The 17,024-nt window shown below is 46.2% G+C and overlaps 1 protein-coding gene and 2 pseudogenes across 1 annotated transcript; 2 read left to right on the top strand and 1 right to left on the bottom strand.

Annotated features, from left to right (window-relative positions):
- Window positions 1-259: 259 nt before the first annotated feature.
- On the top strand, window positions 260-1,291 carry LOC617163 (melanoma-associated antigen B3-like; annotated as a pseudogene).
- Window positions 1,292-6,484: 5,193 nt separating this feature from the next.
- LOC781486 (melanoma-associated antigen B1) lies at window positions 6,485-11,835 on the top strand. The gene is made up of 2 exons (XM_024988554.2): window positions 6,485-6,583; window positions 10,295-11,835. The coding sequence occupies exon 2, from the start codon at window positions 10,353-10,355 to the stop codon at window positions 11,361-11,363; it is 1,011 nt and encodes a 336-aa protein (XP_024844322.1). The 5' UTR covers window positions 6,485-6,583; window positions 10,295-10,352; the 3' UTR covers window positions 11,364-11,835.
- A 4,281-nt stretch (window positions 11,836-16,116) lies between these two features.
- On the bottom strand, window positions 16,117-16,658 carry LOC132344351 (ubiquitin-conjugating enzyme E2 D3-like; annotated as a pseudogene).
- Between the last annotated feature and the right edge of the window lie 366 nt (window positions 16,659-17,024).

Raw genomic sequence — 17,024 nt, 5'->3', positions numbered from 1 at the left:
GCAGCTGGCAGGGCTGGCAGGCTGCAGCCTGAGTCTCAATTATTTCGACAGAGTTCTCAAGAGGACAGGGTGATCAGATCAGGAGTCCTCTGGGTTTGTAGAGCAGTGCCCACATGGAAACCTGAAGAGGAGGCCTTCTTAAAGGCCGAGTGGTGCCTCCCTGCCGTTGGCACTCACACCCTCTCATCCTGTCTCCTCTGTGCCCAGATCATGTGCTGTTCTACCTGCACTCCTGCCTGTTGTCCTGACCACAGTCACCATGCCTTGGGGTAAGAAGGCCAAGCTCCACACCTGTGAGAAATGCCGCCAGGCTCAGCATGGCACCCAGGATCTGAGGGGCACTCAGGTCACTGCCACCACGATGGAAGCACTCTCATCTTCTTCCAGTCCTGGTCCCGGGGTTGATGCTAAGGGAAAGCCTGGTTCTAGGTCTCATCACCATCTCAAGAGTCCTTGGAGGGCCCTGGCCACCACCACTATGCCTGCAGGTGTTTCTCCCACAAGATCATCCAAAAGAGCCCTTGGGAAAATTGGGAAAACACATAATTCCTCTCAGGCCCCTCTCTCCAATGTGCAGTCTGCAAGACACTCACTAACCAGGCCAACAAGTCTGTTGGTGTAGTTCCTGTTAATGCATATATAAGATGAAAAAGCCCATTAGGAAAGTGCATATGCTGAAGATCATTCATAAAAAGTACCACATCGATTCCCCAGGATCCTCAAAAGAGCTTCTGACAGGATGGAGGTGGTATTTGGTATTGACATGAAGAAAGACAACACTGCCAAGCATTCTTATGTCCTTGTCAGCAAGATGAATCTCCCCCACAATGGGATCGTGCACCGTGGCAGGGGTTTTCCCAAGACCGGTCTCCTGATGAATCTCCTGGGTGTGATCTTCATGAAGGGCAACTGTGCCACAGAGGAAGACATCTGGGATTTCCTGGGTAAGATGAATATCTATGCTGGGAAGAGGCACTTCTTAGTTGGGGAGCCCAAGAAGCTCATCACCCAAGATTTGGTGCAGCTGAAGTATTTGGAATATCGGCAAGTGCCTGGCAGTGATCCAGCATGCTATGAGCTCCTGTGGGGTCCCAGAGCACACACTTGAAACAGCAAGATGAGAGTCCTGGAGTTCCTGGCCAGGATTAACTGTTTGGATCCCAGTGCCTTCCACTTTTTGTATGAAGAGGCTTTGAAAGATGAGGAAGAAAGGGCCCAAGCTAGCAGATGTCCCAGTGTTCCTCCAGCAGTTCCTTCCATACGTGAAGCTGAGGCAAATTCTGCACTTTGAGGCTCAAGAGAGGAGTCAGTGTTCCAAGTAGTACAGGACTGGACCTCACCAAGGGTTCATAGTGTAAAATACCTTGGTGTTTCTGTTGTGTATAGGGAATTTAGAAATAAATCTATGTTTTTATGTTCTTGCTGCTTTTCAAATGTTGCTACTAAATGAAAGTTTATCTAGCCTATAATCTAAGTGTGCGAATTCATGAATCACACTTACTGTTGTTTATCAGTCTTAAGGATAAGAGATTTTTATATTGTGTAAAGCAAATGGGGAAGCTTCCATCTTTTTTAGTAAGCTGGTGCAAGATAGCATAGCATTGCAATATGTTATTACCTTGAAAATTTGAAAAAGTTAAGCAGTAAGATATGTGGGATCAAGAAATAGAGGAAAAGGAATATGGTCGGTATTTGGTTTCCTCATCCTTTGTACTCTTTGTTTTACAAAATTATAAATGACAATATATGCTTGGTTAATTCAAAAATGTAGAATTAAATTCTAATAATTTCAACCTCATGCTCACAGGCTCACTTATTCCCTAAACAGTAATTGAGCTTCTGCTCATAGAAGACTCCATGCTAGTACTTGGAGAGCTGAGAAAAAGATCTAGCCACTGACCATAAAATTATAGAGTCGAGAAGTAGCTGTCTTGTAAAGGAAATGGTGACATGACAGCAGTCAAATGTGAATTCCCTGATGCAAGGTAGTGGTGGGCCTTGGGAAAGTATAAATCTTTTGGTGGGAAGTAATTATAAGTTGAGTGCATGGCGGGCTGGATGAGGCTGTGGTAATCATGACCAGGGACCAGGTTCTCACATGGTGGGCTGCATAGTTTAAAGACAAAGCCTGGGATGGGAAACTGTCCTTAACAGTTACAGACACACTTCACTCTGTTGCATGTTGCTTTATTGTATTTCACAGGTACTGCTTTTCTTTGTTCTTTTTCTTTACCAAAGTAAAAGTTTGTGTTAGTCAACCTTGCTTCCAGCAAGTCTTTCGGCTCCATGTTTCCAACACCGTTTGCTCACTTCATGTCTGTGTGTCACGTTTTGATACCTCTTGCAATGTTCACACCCTCAGCAGCAAAAATGATGGACTCGGTGAAGGCTCACATAATGGTTAGCATCTTTTTTCTTCTAGCAAAGAGGTGTTTTTATTTAAGATATCTATATTGTTTTGAGGCATAATGCTATTGCCCACGTAATAGCCTAAAATATAGTATAATCATAAATTTTATGGAAGCACTGGGAAACCAAAAAATTCTTGTGACTGCATTGTGATATGGACTTTCCTTTGGGGGTTGAGAACCAAACCTGCAGTATTTTCTGAGTCTGCCTGTGCTTTGGGATTGTGAGTAAATCAGAGAGAAATCACATGAAGCTGGCATGGAATGTGTCCTGTGCTCTTGTTTGGGTGCATGTAAACACTGCAGGTTAGATGTTTTATTCATGTTACCTTCTCTCCACAGAGTTTCTGAGAAATCAGGATGGCACTCCCCTGAGGAGGGATGATGCTCAGAAGCCGCTAGAGTGGTGCCCTCTGTGTTCTTTGGGCTTAACTGTCAACTTTTAGGTTCTGAATATTTTTTAAGTCTACAGTTCATTCTCATTCACCCTCCCATAGCCCATGGCAACCACCACTCTACTCTCTGCTTTTTTGACTTTGACCATTTTAGTTTGCTTATATAAATGACATCATGCAGTATTTCTCCTTCTCTGTCTGGCTTATTTCACTGTAGCATAATGTCCTCTGGATTTATCCACGCTGTCATTAACTAGAGAGGTTAGCTTCATTTTAGACTGAATGATATTTCATTGTATGTATATTTTGCATCTTTTTTATCCTTTCATCTGTCACTGGACACCTAGGCTGCTTCCCTTTCTTGCCTGTTGTGAGTAGTGCTGCAATGAACATGGGAGTGCAGAGCTCTATTCGAGGTCCTGATTTCAATTCCTTTGGATAGTAGTGGAACACATAGAATATTATGTGTTATTTTTGCTTTTTGAGGAACCTGGATATTGCTTTCCATAGTGGCTGTACCAATTTACATTTCTACTAGCAGTGTTGAATATGTATAGTTTACTAAGAAAATTGCAAACTGTCTTCCAAAGTGGCTCTACCATTTTGCATCACCACCACCAAGGAATAACAGTTCTTGTTGATTCACATCCTTACCAGCATTTGGTGTTGTCAGTCCTTTGGATGTTGACCATTCTGAAAGGCATGTTGTGGTATCTGCTTGTGTATTTTAATTTGTAGTTCCCTAATGGTATACCTAGATAGCATATTGAAAAGCAAAGACATTACTTTGCCAACAAAGGTCCATCTAGTCAAGACTATGGTTTTTCCAGTGGTCATGTATGGATGTGAGAGTTGGACTGTGAAGAAAGCTGAGTGCCAAAGAATTGATGCTTTTGAACTGTGGTGTTGGAGAAGACTCTTGAGAGTCCCTTGGACTGCAAGGAGATCCAACCAGTCCATTCTAAAGGAGATCAGTCCTGGGTGTTCTTTGGAAGGAATGATGCCAAAGCTGAAAGTTCAGTACTTTGTCCACCTCATGCAAAGAGTTGACTCATTGGAAAAGACTCTGATTCTGGGAGGGACTGGGGGCAGGAGGAAAAGGGGACAACAGAGGATGAGATGGCTGGATGGCATCACTGACTCGATGGACATGAGTTTGAGTGAACTCTGGGAGATGGTGATGGACAGGGAGGCCTGGCGTGCTGCGATTCATGGGGTCGCAAAGAGTCCAACATGACTGAGCAACTGAACTGAACGGAATGGCATATGAGGCTGAGCATCTTTTCATATGCTTGTTTGCCATCTGTGTATCTTCCTTGGTGAGGTATCTAATCATATTTTTTGTCCACTTTTATTAGATGTTAATTTTCTTCTTAATTTTTAAGAGTTCTTTGTATATTTTAGATTAGAGCCTTCATCAGATATGTCTTTTGCAAATATTTTCTCCCAGACTATGGCTCATCTTCTTGTTCTCTTGGTGTATTTTTATAGAGCAGAAGTTTAAAGGGAATGAAATGTAGCTTATCAATTATTTCTTTCATGGATCCCCATCACTTTTTTCTATGATGAAATTTTTATTGATTGATTGATCGGTATATGGTACATGGGGTCTTAGTTCCCCAATCAGGGTTTGAACTCACACTCCTTGCACTGGAAGCACCATTTTTCTTTAATTTTAACTTTTTATTTTGTGTTGGGGTATAGCAAATTAACAATATTGTGACAGGTTCAGGTGAACGGTGAAGGAACTCAGCCATCCATATACATGTATCCATTCACTCCCAAACTCCTGTCTCATCACATGCCACATAACACATAACCAAAATAATTAAGAGTGATAAATAAAGGAGACAAAGAGATAATGCTCAATAACAATATGATCATCTGCTTGTGCAAAATTAAACACCCTCAAGTTACCAAGGCTTACAAGATTATCTGACACTATCCCTCTCTGTAGAAAGTAAATATTTATTTAATTAAAATATTTATTTTTTGACTGCTCTGGGTCTTAGTTGTGACACTCAGAATCTTTTTTTGCCATGAGCAAGCTCTTTAGTTGTGGCATGTGAGATTTTTAGTTGTGGCAAATGAATACTTAGTTGTGGCATGTGGGTTCCAGGTACCTGACCAGGGATCAAACCCAGGCAGGGAGCACAGAGTCTTAACCACTGGATCAACAAGGCGGTCCCAAAATAAAGATTTTAGAACTAACCTAAATCTGATGGCTCAGATGATAAAGAATGTGCCTGCAATGCAGGAGACCTGGATTCAATCCCTGGGTTGGGAACATCCCCCGGAGGAGGCAACCCACTCCAGGTTTCTTGCCTGGAGAACCCACATGGTCAGAGGAGCCTTGGCAGGCTATATAGTCCATGGGGTTGTAAAGAGTTGGATATGACTGAGCAAATAAACACAAACCTTAAATCTGACTAAAGAGAAGGAATATATCAACTCTTTTTCTCTGACAGCATAACATGTATCTTGAATTCCTTGATTTGTGCTGCATTTTCCTAATCTTATATCATTTTGGGGACTGAGACCCATTTTGCCCAAGATTTGCTAGAGGGTAGCTGCTCAAATGTTGTAGGAACATGCATTTCTGAGGAGGCCTTTAATCAAGCGACAGAAGCCAATATAGGAACCTCCATGAAGGAGGACCGAGGAGACAGTCACCCCTGAATATAAGGGTCACCCAAAGACTAAGAAGAAGAATCTCAGATCAGTAGAAAGAGCAGTCCCAGGCTGTGGTAGATGTAGTGAGGATGATGCTGAGTAAGAGTCCAGAAGGACTCAAGTTGCATCCCCACTCTCTGTTTGCTGAGGCGCCAATGGACTGTGATGTAACAAGAATCACCCTGACTTCCAACTTGGAATTCTCAAGGAGACTAGGACCTTGATGTAAGACAAGCAACTTAATAAACCACAGAGCGGAGTTACAGGATTTGTTGCGTGTCGATGTGAGGACCTGAAAGTGAACTCACAGTAGCACACACTGCATCAAAGGAGGCCCTGGAAAATCTCTGACACTGTGGTCCCCAGGAAGCTCTGGGCACAGATGTTAGGGTGATTTCAGTCTGGAAAGGCTCAGCAAGGTGAGACCTCTGTCTGATACGATCAGCCTCATTTTCGCAGAGGGAGGGACCTGAATCCAAGGAGAACCTCACGTAATAATGCTGAGCATTAGAGGGGACCCCTGGAGAGAGAGCCAAACAGACTTCTGTAAATTCTTAGCCCTAAGAGACCCAGAAGAGCTACTTCTGAGTGGTCCCCTCATTCGACCTGTGTGATCCCAGGGAGGGCAGGGCCTCCTCTAGCAGAATTGGACCCCAGATCTGCAGAAGGAGGCATCTTGACCATAACCGGACTTAAAGTGAGGACCGTCGGTACTAGTGAAAGGGCCTCCCCCAAAAGAGGGAGGCTTACAGAGTGGCACCCCTCCTGACAAGCAGAGATGCTCAGAGCAGTGCCCTGACTCCCCCCACTAGGGACTTCGAGAAGCAAGGGCTTTGTTTGGAGGCTGGAGGACTCGAATTCATAGATGGAGGCGTCCCGAGTTCTGATAGGCTGTACAGGGTCGACTGTGAGACAGGATCTAGGGACGGATGAATACTGAGCTACCAGGGCTTCCGTAGTCCTTGCCCCTGCCGTCATCCCTGGGAAACCCCACGTAGAACCATATGCCCCGCCTCTCCACTTCCGCTTCTGAAGCGAGGCGGTCTGCCACTTGCTGTGGCGTCTGTTCTGTGGAGATTGATTGTCTAGGACGCGTCCAGAGCCAAGGTGAGGACCTGAATGTAGCTGAAGGGAATTTCCCAACCTCTCCCAGTAATAAAAGTGACCCAGCCTCATCCCACCCCTGTAATACGCAGTTTCACTGGCCCTGTCCTGAATTACAGGGCCGAGGCGCCATCTTGTAGTTGCCACCTGGAGGGCCACAGTGGGTCAGGCGGCTTTGTTTAAAGAGGGCGGTCTCTTTAGGCGAAGGGAGTAGTCTTGTTCTCAAAAGGTGAAAAGATGGGGCCTTCAGAGCTCACAGGGGTATCTGCTTCCAAAGAGGTGACTACACAGAGGCTCCTCCTGCCGCCACTGCTGCAGGGACCCGGAGTAGCGGCCCCCAATCTTTTTGGCACCTAGGACCGGTTTCTTGGATGACAGTTTTTTCATGGGGTGGGGTGAGCTGGTGGGATGGGGCGTGACAGGGTGGACAAGGGAGGGTGGGGTGGCATGGTGGTAGGGTGGGTTAGGGTAAAGGGGTGGTTTCGGGATGCTTCAAGTGCATTACATTGTTACTTTATTTCTGTTTTTATTACATCCACTCCAGTTTAGGTCATTAGGCATTAGATTGGGAAGGTTTGGACTTCTACCATATGGGTCCAAATTACCATAGAGTAATTCAGGCTGAGAGAACCCATCATTTTTGTGGTGGGGGTGGTGGCAGGCACTGGGGTTAAGGGACGTTCAGGTAGAGAAAGGCATTTATATAAAAGGGTATGGATCTAGAGAGTATTATGTATGCTACGTGAAATAAGTTAGAGAAAAAGAAACTATATGATTACACTTCTATGAGCAATCTGTAAAACAGAAACAGTTGTGATGCAGAGAAAAAAAGGAGGTGGTCACTGATGGGAGTTAGGGTTGGGAGTGTGGGGGAGGAGAGAAATAGATGAGGAAGATTAAGATGTACAAACTACTAGTTACATAATAAAATCAATGGGTTTGAAAGGTAAATAAAGAGATAGATAAGGTAACCCCATTAGGCATAGGGAGGAGTCTCAGCCTTAGAAGAAGTCAAGCTAGGACCTTCAGTGCTAGTCAGCAGGCCTGGGATCCAAGCGGATTGCTGCACTAAGGAGCAACCCCCACTCTCAGATCTGGGCATCCCCAAACAAGGTAGCTGGATATGGAACCCCCAGCATCTCCTCTAGCCACTCAGGGAGGTGAGAGCTTTGCCTTGGGGCATGTAGACTCGGGTCAGCAGAGGGAACACTCCCAAACCCTACCCAAACTGGAGGCCAGAATCCTGAGTGAGGACTGAGGGAGCCCCTGACTCCAGAACTGGGGCAAGGGGCGGGGGTCGAGAATCCTGCCCTTGTGATTTGCAGCATAGCCCCAGATCAGTTTTGGCAGGATGTGGCTCACTCTGTCACCTGTGGTCCCAGAAAGGTGAAGACCTTTTTGCAGGGTCTTGGACTCAGATTGACAGAGGGCAGAGTCCAGGAAGGATGCAGAGTCGAGGGGAAGATCCATACACGGTAGAGAGAGCCACATCTGATGCCACCTCAGCTGTCAGCCCCGGGGGTCCCAGGGAAGAGCTGGCCAGTTCTGGTGCCCCTGACTTCTGCCTGTGGGGTCCGAGGGAGATGAGGGCCTTGGTTTCAGGTCCGGCTGCCCAAGTCAGCAGAAAATGAGGAGTCCCAGGCCATGAGAGATGTTGAGGCACCAATTCTATGTGAAGAAGGAGACAACTGACTCCCCTAGAACAGAGGAGCCCACACAGAGTGCCACCTCTGCTGTTGCCCTGGGAAGCTCAGTTAGAGCTCTCAGGCGGAGATGCCCTCTCATTTTCTCCAAGAATGGTCTCAGGGACATTGGGGTTTGAGTCTGATGGGTGAGGCCTCATTCAACATAGGGAGGAAGCCCGGTTCCTAAAAGGAGTCACAGTGGTAACACTGAATGAACATGTGAGAACCCCACCCAGAAGGAAGTGAACCACATAGTGACATCACTCCTCTCAAACCTGGGAGACCCAGGCATGGGGACCAGATGACCCCCACTTGCTTCTCCCCAGAGCCTGGCAGGGAGGTGAGGAACCTCGTTGATGGGGGTATGGGTTCAGGTCCGCCACTGGAGCATTCGCAGCTAGTACCAGGAGCCCAGAAGAGGACCTAAGAGTTGAGGGACCATCCAGCTACCCCGTGACAACAGAGGGCAGTGCAGAATCTCTTCCTGACTGTCTGCATCAGGAGTCCACACACAGCTGTAGCTAGAGATTGGGAAAATGTCACTGCTTTCTAGTGGGTCTCAGGAAGATGGGGGCCTTAGTAGGAGGGAAGAGATCTCAAGTCAAGACAGATTTCCTGGTCCTGCCAGGAGTCACTGTAAGGACCCAGAGAGATGACTTAGATGAGCACCTACCCAAAGCAGTGGGGGCCCACAAAGTCCCAGCCCCTATCAGCCATGGGACACCCCAGGCAGAGGTTGCCAGATGTCACCCCTCACTTCCAGCCCCAAGAACTCAGGGGGATGTGGGCCTTGATCTGAGGCCGGAAGACTCAGGGTGGACTAAGAGAGGAGCATAGATCCTATTCAGGTAAGGGCGAAAGGGGCCAGCGATGATGGAACAGCAGAGTCCCACAGAGTCCAGCCCCTGCTGCCATCCCAGGGAGGTCAGGGACGGGGTGACTGGAGGTGGCTCACTCTTTCTTTCACCTTGGGAACCTCAGCATGCTCAGGTCAGCAGAGGGTGAATTTCTAACATTTGCCAGGACTCACAGAGAAGATGCTAAGGACCGGTGGGAAACTCCCAGAATTCCTCTCATTGTCACTCCTTGGTGCCCCCAGGCATACATGGCGGGCAGAAGTGTGCCTCACTCAGAGCTAACAGGGAATTGAGCGCCTTAGTCAGCAGAGGAAGGAATCTTAGATTTTGCCCTGAGTAAAATCTGGGGACCTTGCATGAGTAGCACCCATTACAGGGCCTCAACCTCCTGCTGCAGCTCTTCAGGCCCCAGAGACCGTGGGCGGCAGGGCCAGGTAAGGCCACCCTGGCTTTCCCCATTCGATCTCAGGGAGCTGTTGGCTTTGCTATGAGGAAAGGTCCTCAAGCCAGGAGAGAAAGGAGCCCTCAGATCCTCCCAGGAGTTAGTGGGGACTGTGAATGAGGACTGAAGGTAGCATGCTCCCCCTTCCAGCTAATCAAATGAACACTAGAGTCTTGCCTGATCCTCTGCTGAGGCCCCTCATTTCTTTGTGTCATTTCTAAGGGAGATGAGGTTCTTCACCTGAAGGGGCAGCACCAGAGGCAGGAGGGAAGGGCCCACACCTTTGGTGTTGACAAGATGAGGACCCTGAATGGTGGAGAACTGAGTTCAGGACAGAGCAGGCCCCCAGAACTGCCAGTGCCACCCACCCCTACAGTATCCACAACTCGGTTCCTTCTCATGGGTCCCAGGGAGTTTTGAGGTGTCACCTTTCAAACGGCACATGGCAGGGGTCCCGGCCCCACTAAGAGCTGATGTGACAGTTGTGTGTGTGAATGAAGGGAACCAGAGAGGGCCCCACTCCCAGGATCTTCTGTCACTGGAGGCAGCCACAGGCAGGCTGTGGCCTGAGGCTGGCTTGCTCTCACTTCTTACACCGGGTTCTCAGGGGATAGGCTGACCAAGAACAAGAGGCCAGTGGTTCCTGGAGTAGGGCTCTCAAGGAAAGGGGCAGAGCAGCCTTATTCCCTCCATGCTGAAGGAGCTCATCCACTCATCTTCTCTTCTCCAGGTTCCAGCATCACCTACTTGCCTGCCTGCTTCCCTGCCCGCTGTGCCTGCTGATAGTCATGCCTCGGGGGCAGAAGAGCAAGCGCCGTGGGCGTGAGAAACGCCGCCAGGCACGCATGGAGACCAAGGATCTCGGGAATGCTCAGGCTGCTGCCAGCCCCACCCCTACTTCTGGGAGTACGCCCCCGGGCTCCCCACCTGCCGGTGCGGGCCAGAAGCCTCAGGGAGCTGCAGCCACTAGCTCTCCTGTTGCAGGGGCTGCACGCCCAAGATCTAAAGCACGTGGCAGGGGCCAAGTTGAGGAACATGAAAATTCTTCCCAGGCCTCAACCTCTGCTAAGACCGCTCCTCCAGATCCTCTGACCAAGAAGGCAGGAGACTTGGTAAATTTCCTGCTTGATAAGTTTAAGATGAAAGAGCCCATTATGAGGATAGATATGCTGAAGCTTTTTCACAAAAGGTACAAGACACGCTTCCCCGAGATCCTCAGGAGAGCAACTGAATGCATGGAGCTGGCATTTGGTCTTGAATTGAAGGAAGTCAAGCCGAATGGTTACTCCTATACCCTGGTCAGCAAGATAGGCCTCATCAGTAATGAAGTGCTGAGCAGCAGCAGTGAGGTGCCGAAGAATGGGCTTCTGATGCCTCTGCTGAGTGTGATCTACCTGAATGGCAACCGCGCCTCTGAGGCTGATGTCTGGAAGTTCCTCAATGTTCTGGGCATCTATGATGGAAAGCAGCATGTAATCTTTGGGGATCCCAGGAAGCTCATCACGGAAGAGTGGGTGCAGCAGAATTACCTGGTGTATCGTCAGATTCCCGACAGTGATCCCCTGAGCTATGAGTTCCTATGGGGCTCAAGAGCCTACGCTGAAACCAGCAAGATGAAGGTGCTGGAGTTTTTGGCCAAGATCAATAGTACCGTCCCCAGTGCTTTCTCGTTGCATTACGCTGAAGCTTTGAGAGAAGAAAAGAGATCCCGAGGCAGATCTCTAGTTAGGTCTCGTGGTGCTGCCAGGGCCACTGCCCGCTCCAGGGTCCCACCCAGATATCTGTCCAGTGCCCAGTGAGTTCTCAGGCAGCAGCTTCACTTTGTTTGACCAATACTGCCAACCTTTTAAGAAGTGAGAGGCTAAAGTAGGGCTGGAAAGTTCATAATACTTATCTTCTTTGTGTTCCTATTTTACGCTATTACCTTTCAAATGTTTCATTTCTTAGAATGTTTGTTTAGATTCAGAATCCAAGTTTATGAATGACATGGATCACAGATTTGTTGTTGTCTGTCAGATCTAAGAGTAAGTGTTTTGGTACTGTGTAGTGTAATTCAGAAAATCCTTCATCTTTTGGGGATCAATTTTCTTGGAAATGTGAAAGAATGTTGTAGTTTTAAAACATATGAAAATCAAGTAAGCTGTAGTCAAGTTTTGACTTATGTTATTCACCTTTGTCTCTCTCTCTATAACATTCAGTAGTAACCTTAGCGATATACTTAGATGTTGTTAGCTTATTCAAGAATGCCGATAAAAACAATAAGAAACTACATTCCTTGCTTGGTGGCTCCTTTATTCCCATCTTTACTTGAGCATCTGCTCTTCAGAAGGTTCTGTGCTGGTGGGGGTGATGCAAAGATAAAGGAGACCCTGTACCTGCCTGTAGATGTGTTGAGTATATGAGCAGTGATTCCATAAGGAAGGTGGTGTGATGATCTAAGACAAGTGACAAAAATCAGGGAGGATGCTGGGGAGGGAGTTGGGATGAGAGCAGTGAGGTATGAATTCTCTCAGCCTTTATTCTCTTAAACCAAAACTTTGAGGTTTGGTATTTTGGCCAAGGTCAATGGTAACATTCCCAGTGCCTTCCCACCCGATTATGAAAAGGCTCTGAGAGAGGATGACGAGAGAGCCCAAGCTGCAGTCAGGGTTTATAGTCCTGCCAAGGCCAGTGTGTGCTCCAAAGTCACATCTAGCAGTCCCTCCAGCCCCTAGTTAGGTCTGAGGCAACTATTTCACTGCGTTCGACCAACACTCCCAGCCTTTTAAGTTGTGAGAGGCTAAGGTGGGGCTGGAAAGCTAATCATAATATACATCTTCTTTGTCTTCCTGTTCCTTCCTGGGAGGTCATTTTAAGTTGGCTGCGTGGTGGGCTGGATGAACCTGTGATAATGGTGAGCCGGGCCCAGATCCCCAGATTGTGGGCCTCAAAGTTGGGAGGCTGAGACTGAAATGAGAAGCTTCCCTGAACAGTTACCCTGAGATTGTGAGTCAACCAGAGGGAATCTCCACCTGGGGGAAAGAACAGAAGGTGTCCAGTGCTCCTGCCCCAGTGCAGGTGAACACAGTCCACAAACCAGGTGTTTGATGCATATTACTCTCTCCTTTGTGATGGGATGTTGAGACGTCACTGTGCTGGCACTCTGGGCCCTGAACAGAAGAAGCCCCAGCACACTCCAAACATGAGGGTATCTCGAGTGTAATCTAGTAGACCTCTTGAGCGGGGCTAGATTTTAGTGGTGGTGAAATACATGAAAATCGGGGTGTTTTGTCGGGAGGGCTTTGGGAGGCAGGGGAATTACTGGTCCTTGACACAAATTCTATAAGGTTTTGCATTGCATCCTGGTAAAACACTTGCCTCTAAATTCAATAACATATTCTCTGATAGAGAAAATTTACATAGGATTACTTGTTTAGTTGCTAAGTTGTGTCTGACTCATTGTGGGCCCATGGACAGTAGCCTGGCAGGCTCCTCTGTCCATGGAACTTTGCAGGCAAGAATACTGGAGTGGATTGCCAATTCCTTCTCCAGGGGATCTTCACAACCCAGGGATTGAACTGACATCTGGTTGTCAGGTAGATTCTTTACCACTGAGCCACCAGGGAAGCCCTACAGTTTCTTGCTAAGCAGAAGTTTGATTGACTTAGCTTTCTTTGTTTAGAAGACCACATAGTCTCTAGTTTCTCCTGGGTAAAGAAAAATTCCCATAGATGAAGGTAGAAATTCCCATAGATTTTCTTCTGGTGTGAAAATAAGCATCATTACACCTAAACTTTGCCAGCTGCAGTGCCAGGTGCTTTGCACAAGCTACATATGTTCTGATACTTCTGTAAGACAAGGCTTATCAAATTCACTTAGCAGACAAAGAACTTCTATTCTCCAGGCTGATAAAATGACGGAACTGAGTGTAGAGCCTGGTCTGAATTGCTCTAGAGTCCATAATGCTTCACTCCTCCCAGTCTGAGGCTGACATATTGTCAATTCATTTCTCTTCGCACTGCCTGGTCACAATCCCCCTGCCTGGCTGCGATCCCCCTCGCTATGGGGGGATATGAGAGCACTCCTGTGGGGTCTGAGAGCCACTATGGAAACCAGCAAGGTAGAAGCCCTGGAGTTTTTGGCCAAGGTCAACTATACTGTCCCCACTGCATTCCTGCCCCCATTATCAGGCGACTTGGAGAGAGGACGTAGAGAGCACTGGAGCCAGGGCTGCAGCCAGGGCTGGCACTTCTACCTCGGGCAGTGATGGCCCTACTGTGGCCAGTGCCCAATCCATGGCCGCATCCAGCCACTCGTCTCACCTCTAGTGTGGTCTGAAACTGTTCTTCACTTTGTGATCAGAAAAGCCTGTCAACCTGTGTTCCTGATATGCGTCAATAACTTTTTGACTTATCCTTTTCTTGCGGGGGGTGAGGCGGTAATTTTCAAGTGATTTTCTTTTCAGTACTAAGTTTATTTAGATTCAGATCATAAGCTTATGAATGACACGGGGTCACACACTTATTGCTGTTTACCAGACTTAGAAATAAGAATTTTGCTTTCTGAAATACAAACTGAAAACTTTTAAATCATCTGTGTGATCCAGAGCAACATTACATGGCATTGGAATAGGGGTATCCTTGGTAATGTGAAAAACCCCACACTAAGATAGGATAAGAAGAGAAAAAAAATTTAAAGTGGTTCAGTTATGGGTCTAGCTTACTGTATTCAGTCTCTCATTCCTAAATTTCAAAGATACATACCTTTTAAATTTAGAAGCATATATAACTTTTGCATTTTGGATATACTTAAATTATTAAAGAAAATGTGGCTTTATGAAAATGTAAATTGATGCAGCCACTATGGAAAATAGTACAGATGCTCATAAAAAAATTGAAAATAGAACTACCATGTGATCTGGCAAGTCTACGCCTGGAAATTTAGCTGAAAGAAATAAAGCCAACACCTGGAAAAGATATCTGCACCCCCCATGTTCATTGAAACATTATTTACCATAACCAAATTATGAAAACAACATAACTGTCCATTAATGGATGAATGGATAAAGATAATGTCACATAGACACACACACACACACACACACATTCATCATCACTCAGATATTATTTAGCCAATAAAAGAAAAAAAGGAAATCTGGCCATTTGCAGTAACACAGTTGCACCTTGAGGGCATTATGCTAAGTGAAATAAGTCAGACAAAGACAAATACTGTATAATCTCACTTATATGTGAAGATTTTTGAAAAATGAACTCACAGAGAATAGATTAGTGGTTGCCGCAAGTGGGGGTTGGAGGATGGATGAAATGGGTGTAAGTGGCCAAACGGCATAAACTTTCACAACTTTCATGTACAAAATAAAGAAGTCCTGGAGATATAATGTACAGCATGGTGACTAGTTAATCGTTGTTGTTAAGTCGCCAAGTGTTTTCCTACTCTCTGCAACCCCATGAATTGTAGCTTGCCAGCCTCCTCTGTCTAGGGAATTTTTCATGCAAGGATACTGGATCCAGTTGCCACGTCCTTCTCCAGGGGATCTTCCTGACCCAGGAATCAAACCCTCATCTCCTGCATCAACAGGAAGATTCTTTACTGCTGAGCCACCAGAGAACCCCATAGTTAATAATACTGTATTGTATATGTGAAAGTTCCTGGGAGGGTAGATTTTTTTAAAGTGAGGTATAGTTGATGTGGGCTTCCCTGGTGGCTCAGATGGCAAAGAATCTGCATGAAAGACAGGAGACCTGGGTTCAATCCCTGGGTCAGGAAGATCCCCTGAAGAAGGGAATCGTTACTCACTCCAGTATTCTTGCCTGGAGAATTCCATGGACAAAGGGGCCTGGTATGCTACAGTCTATGTGGTCAAAAAGAGTTGGACAAGACTGAGCAACTAATACTTTCACTTCATTTTCATAGTTGATGTACAATATTTTATAAATTACAGATGATTAACAAAGTGCTTCACAGTCTTTAAAGGTTATGTTCCATTTACAGTTATTATAAATATTGGCTATATCCCCTTTGTTGTACAATATATCCTTGTTGCTTATTGTATACATCCTAGTTTGCACCTCTTAGTCTTCTGTCCCTGGCCTTCACCTCCTGCTTGCCACTCCCCGCTGGTAACCACTAGCTTGTTCTCTATATCTGTGAGTCTGCTTCATTCCCCTAGTCTTTTATTTTTTAAATTCTCCATGTCAGTAGTATCATACAGCATTTGTCTTCCTCTATCTCACTTATTTCATTAATACCGTCCAACTATTTACTAATTAATAGCATAATACCCTCCAACTCCATACATGTTGTTGAAAAATTGCAAAAGTTCATTCTTTTTAATGACTGAGTAATATTCCATTATGCGTGCACACACGCGCGTGTGTGTGTGTAGGTTGTATACATATAGATTACTTTTGTACCTTGGCAAATGTCAGTAATGCTGCTATGAACATTGGAGTGCATGGAATTTTTGAATTAGTGGATTTTTTGTTTCATTTTAAACAGTAATTTAAAGTTTATTCAAGCTTTAATGCAGGTTATTGTGACTTTAAGTTAGCATTACATGGCATACTTCTGAGTCCATTCCTGAAAAATTCTGTTGTACTCATCTCTGTCTGTTTTATAGATCTATGCAACCTCTGGCACTGGGGAGGGGGTCATTGGGGTTCGGAACACATAGCAGGGAGCAAATGGATACCAGAACTGTAGAAATCATGGAAGCAAGAGACCACAGTGATTTTAGAGTAGCGAACCGAGTGCTGCCATTAGTGTTCATGTCTGGATGATAAATTCTGTTGCAAATGCACCCTTAGGTAGTGTGAAGGGGTAGCCTTTAGGGAAATGAATTGGCACAGAGAATACACTGCCTCAGTACGGGCTGCCGTTCTTTTTCATAATTGTGGTTTCCCAGTGAAATGTATCATCCCCAACTGGACCTGTAGAATACTGTGCTGGAGGGTCCCTGGCCACCTCACTAAGTTCCTTATTAATCCATTTCAGCGCCACAGTCTGTGCTTTTTGTCTGACTCCTCACTATCAGTGTGTGAAGGTCCGGCCAAAACTCCTGACTATCTGGTGGCTGGGAAGGATTACCTCTTCATCTCACACTGGCTCTGCCAGACACAGGTGCCTTCTTAATAAACAGGGAGGTTGGACTGGGGTGGGGTCACTGGCAGAGAGTAGATGAGGCTGGAGGGGAAGGGGAGACGAGCAGTGGAAACCCTTAGACTCAGACAAGCATCGAGTACCTGACGGAGACCATCCAAATTAGGGGGTTCTTTTTTTTTTCAGATACACACCCGGGAGTGGGTTTTCTGGGTCATTTGGTAGTTCTCTTTTTAGATTTTGAGGACCCTCCTTACTGTTATCCATGGTGGCTGTACCAATTGACATTCCCACCAACAGTGTACAGATCTTGTGCACATGCTCGCCAACATTTGTTACTTCTGTTCCTTTTGGATGATAGC

Source organism: Bos taurus, chromosome X (genome assembly GCF_002263795.3).
Source record: "Bos taurus isolate L1 Dominette 01449 registration number 42190680 breed Hereford chromosome X, ARS-UCD2.0, whole genome shotgun sequence".
Taxonomy (NCBI): Eukaryota; Metazoa; Chordata; class Mammalia; order Artiodactyla; family Bovidae; genus Bos; species Bos taurus.
The sequence above is the reverse complement of the archived record's forward strand: the minus strand, read 5'-3'. Positions and strand labels throughout refer to the sequence as shown.